We start from the raw sequence: 4,873 nt of genomic DNA, 5'->3' as shown, positions 1-4,873 counted from the left end.
AGTGTCCAGAGGCCCTAATTGCTGCTCCTGCAGCTGGTGGGTACGGGGCTTTTAAAAAAAAAAAAGCGTCAGGACTAGGCTGGGGCCAGGCAGGGCAGCCATGGAGGCTTCTCCCGCATCTCCCACAGCTGCCTGTCTCTGCCACAGCAGGGGGAGCCAAAGGAGTTATGCCTTGCTGCCACTTGCCCAGTTGGTGCAAGGAGGTGGGGGCTGCAATGCAGGCGCAACTTGCTTTGGGCAGCAGCAGGGCGTAGCCCCTGCTCCCAGTGCTGCCACGCCCGCATCAGTGCTGAGAGGAGGGGCTCTCCCTTGCTGCTGCCTGCCAGCTGACATGGAGGGGGTGTGTGGAATGTGGGTGCAGCAATGCTGCAAGCAGAGGCTCTGCCCTGCTGCCACTTGCCCCCTTCTGCCTGGGGCGAGCCGCGCCCACATCTTGTCTCCCCTCTCTACCCTCCCGCCCCAGCTGAGCAAGCAGCAGCAGGGCAGAGCCCCTGCTCCCAGTGCTACCATGCCTGCATCCTGCACCTCCCTCCCTGAGTAACGCACCCCAACTGGGCAGCTTGTCCCAGCCCCAATCCCTCCCCCACGTCCCTTGCCCCCTCTGCCAACCCAAACAAACTTACCAGTTGGAGGCAGCTGCCCGTTTAGTCTATGGCTGAAGCTTCAAATCAGCCAAATCTTTTTCCGAATCAGTTCCGATGCTTCCAATTGATTCAGAGCTTTTACTTGGTCTCCGAATTCGATTCGGATTTGAAGATTCAGTCCCCAAATCGGGCCGAATCTCCTCTGAATCAAATCAGCTACCAAAGCTTTGCACAGCCCTACTATCTGTTACTACACATATCTGACAATGTAAAATTTCTTGCATTGTTACGGTAAAGTTGTGCCAACCAAACTCAAGGGGCACTGTTAGAAGAAACCAAAATCTGGTCCCTAGGCAACATTAAGCAGCAAAACAGAGCATCAATTTATTTCTTTATTAGGTCTGAAATCTTACCTCATTAACATTTATCTTTGATTTTGCAGATGACTCTAAGAATGCGCAATTATTCCATTGCCTTGCTAGGTTCTGACCTTGTTCCTTTCCCACAACTCTTTCATCTTCCAAGTCACACTTGTTGCCAACCAGAATCATAGGCACCTAATCAGGACAGATATTAAGTTATACATAAACTTTAAAACCAGAAATAGAATATAGTCATAAACAGGGGACAACACCAGCCTACATGAAAAACTCATTTCTTTATATCGGGGTGTCAAAATTCACGTGGCCCTGTGGACCACATGAGTGGTGCAGGACCAGTCCACAGCCCAGATGCAAGGCTGGCCTCAAATGCCCGATCAAGACCATACAGCTCCCCTCCCTCCCTGCACACTGGATCTAGCACCCATAATGCTTGCTCCAGCCAGCCCAGGACTGCACTGCACATAGCAACAGATCAGGATGCACATTGTACATGACAACTCTGGGGTGGGTGCTGAGTGTCCTGGACTGGCTGGATTGGGCACTGTGTGTAGCCTGTGCCCTGAACCAGCCAGAGTGGATATTATGCCGACAGCAACAAGACAGCACAATCCTCCATCACAAAATTAAGTTTCATTATGGCTTAATCCTGAAATCCTCAATCTTCTTAGGTTTGTACATACACAACAAACACAGCCAATTAAAGGTTTGTTCATCAATTAAACACATTTAGAGCCTTTTACCACCCAACAAATTTAAGAGATATCACCAACTTTCTTGAAACAAATGACCATATTTACTCAAATACAAGACAAAAGTGCCTTCTCCCCTCCCCTGACCAAACCCAACCATCATGTGGAAAAAGCTACTTGTCTTACATTCACATACAAAGCCTCATTAAATATACTGTCTATTGTTAAACTGTTGCCAAAAGCTGCATGTGCTCAGTAAGAAATGAACTATGAAGTTAATTAAATATAGCCAACACTGAGCATGGCTAAGACACATAGGCCACATTGGGCAACCATACTGATGGGAACTGTGCACGTGTGCCTTAAAAAAAGCAAAACAGTCAAATAAAATAAAAGGGTGGGTGTTTTCTCCACAGGGAACTGGTACCATTTCTGGAGATACTACAATACCAGGTTGCCACCGGGAAAGCCAGAGCCAGCCCTGATACCCTCCCCTTGGTGCCAAACATGCTACTGTTGTTCTCAGCCAAAAAGGTAGAGATGCTGATGGGAAAGATAGGATACTGCAGCCCATCTAAATAAAAAATACGATAGTGCCTATTGTAGTCAGTGCCTGTAAGGGCCAACTGTTTTACAAGTCATGGTGAACCACTACACATAGGCTATGGGAGTGAAGAGGAAGTTAAACTGGTTTCTTTCCCATTTCCCATGTGTCCTGCTTCTTCACCAGCCTTAAACACTGGCAAGCATCACCAAACAAGTCCAAACAACTCAGAATCTCTCAGTCTGTTGCACATAATTAGTGTGACCCTTCCCTTTGTGAGGCCAAGCCTGACCTAGCTGCCCTGTGCCTTATCTGCATATACATTTTTGGAGGATCCCAGGACGTGACAAGAACACATGGTTCCAGTCATTGGGGGGGTGGTAATTAGCACATGAATCCTCTGGGGGCAGGAGGGTAAGGGGGGACGGTCATATCTTTCCTCACTTCCATGTGCTCAGGGAAAGCATGGTCTGACAGTTAGGAAGGGGAAGAAATTGGAGGGCAGAGGGGCCATCCCCCCCAATTTAAAATTATTCTTGCTGTAGCAGTGGGAGGTGGACAAATTCAAGATAAAACCAACAATGATTAGATTCTATACCTGGAAAACACTACGTCTATAATATATTTTCCATATACAGAATCTAATTACTGAGGGGGTGGGGTTTGGTAATGTGTTTCCTAAATTCACAGTTACCAATAAAACAAGTAGAAGAATGCATCTAAATGTATACTTAAGTTTCTCTCTCACATGTATACTTGTTCATCCCCTCACCCAGCTACCACTAAGGCATTAGTTGCAGCAGCATAGCTTTTTCAGGGGATCAATGTAACAACAGTGGCTGCTATTTGGAGTAGCCAACTTCAAAGAAAAAACCCAAACGCCTTCTCCCTACCCCGAAAAACATAATTCACAAGCCAGCATCACTAGCAGAGCACCAAAACAGCCTGCTGTATCATGCAGGAAGGGAAGAGATGTTTGTTCCTTCCTCCCAATCTTTATTAGGATCCAAAAAGACCCGAAGCAGCAAGAGAAAGATGAGTTGCTGTGAACTGGATACCAAGCATATAAACTGAGCACTACCAGACACATATGGCCCTCTAGCTACAGAATTCCTGTAGATGTTAATGTGATTTAGGTAGGATTTTACCCACAGGTTTCTCCCATGTCAAGGAGGAAGGAAATTTTAGCATATCTGCATGTATGATCTGCACACAATATCCTCCTCAAAAAGAATAAAGATAATAAAAGAGAAAGAAAAAGAGTATCAAGATTTGCTACTGTGATGCTCAAGAAGTTAGCCTCAACAGCAGCCCAGTTGCTTCTGAAGTATTTTAAGCAAAAAAACAAAGAGGAGAAAGGAGTTCCTGTTCTATGCTGCAGCCCACTTTAAGCACTTAAGAAAAATCTACTTTTGCCAGAGAATATTGCAAAAATAAGATTTTAAGCCTATCTGCAACTTGAAAATAGACCCTACTTACTGATCTAAATGCCTTTAAAGTTCAGCAACTGAACAGAAGGGGAGGTAGCAGCAAAGACCTGAAATATGTATTTGACACATTAAGCTAAGGGGGAGTGAAAAGGAAAAGAGCCTTTTCCTTTACTACTTATATAAGTAAAGAGCATGGTTAAACTCTGTACAAACCAGGGGCTGTGACAAGGTTAGTGATGCCCCACACATGCATTTTATAAAAAAGCTAAACACTGTTCTGATATAAAATTTTCCCCAACAAGCCAACACAGAAAAGAGAACAGCAACAAAAAGTAAATAAAGAACACAGGTATAACGCACACAGTGGTGCAAGGCATCTTCACTGAAGTCTCTTCTCATTAGTTATCCTGGGGTTTTTACACTGGAGGGAGAAGGGGCAAGAAAGAAGCAGGTATCTGTGCTGCTGCCCATGCATGAAGTAGAACAACCACCAATCTCCAGCTAGCCTTAAAAGTTAAAATTGCAGCCAGTTTAAAAATGGGCCTATTCCCCCCCACTCCCCAGCAAAAGACAACACAGAATCCAACAGAAAATGAGGAGGTAAACAAAGCATGAAAAGATTTCATATAATCCTTTGGTAGCAAGTAAGTGGCTATGGGAGTTTAAGTTTAGGACTTAACAGATGACTTGTGGTAAAAAAAACCTAATGGATATAATTTACTGAAGGTCCTTTGCCAAATTCTTCTGGTCTTGCCAGGAAATATTAACTTTTTATTCCTCCATCTTCCCATAAATATATCTTTCCTAATTGTATTTAGGAAAATACTGCAAAGAAAAGATTCAGTCGCTACACAGGGGTAGGCAATTATTTCAGGCAGAGGGCCACTTACTGAGTTTTGGCAAGCCATCAAGGGCCACATGACAGGCAACTAGGGGCAGAAAATATTAATTTTCTAAAATTTTTAGGAGCCCTACAGGCTGGATAGAATGGCCTGGCAGGCCACATCTGGCCCACGAGCCACATTTTGCCCACCCCTGCACTACCAGGTGCTCAAGTAGGGGATGACCTAAATCAGCAACCTAGTGATCGATGAGAAGGTGGGTGACAGCAACCATGATCATCTTCGCCATCTGCCATACAGCTGACAAGTCAGTCAGCAACACTGAAGTCCTTGACTTCAGGAAAGCAGACTTTGACAAGCTCAGGAGGCTTGTCAGTGAGGCCCTAAGGGACCACAACCCC

The 4,873-nt window shown here is 45.1% G+C and overlaps 1 protein-coding gene across 2 annotated transcripts in view; it reads right to left on the bottom strand.

Moving 5' to 3' along the window:
- RAP1B (RAP1B, member of RAS oncogene family) overlaps positions 1-4,873 on the bottom strand; it is a 46,026-nt gene that overhangs the window by 21,841 nt on the left and 19,312 nt on the right. For both annotated transcript variants that reach the window (XM_019514703.1, XM_019514704.1), the window contains one exon: positions 998-1,141. In XM_019514703.1, coding sequence (XP_019370248.1) covers positions 998-1,141 — 144 coding nt within the window. The remainder of the gene's footprint in view (positions 1-997; positions 1,142-4,873) is intronic.

The sequence above is a fragment of the Gavialis gangeticus genome, unplaced genomic scaffold (genome assembly GCF_001723915.1).
Source record: "Gavialis gangeticus isolate Ggan-Ray unplaced genomic scaffold, GavGan_comp1, whole genome shotgun sequence".
Classification (NCBI taxonomy): Eukaryota; Metazoa; Chordata; order Crocodylia; family Gavialidae; genus Gavialis; species Gavialis gangeticus.
Note: the sequence above shows the minus strand (reverse complement) of the source record. Positions and strands in the feature narration are given on the sequence as shown.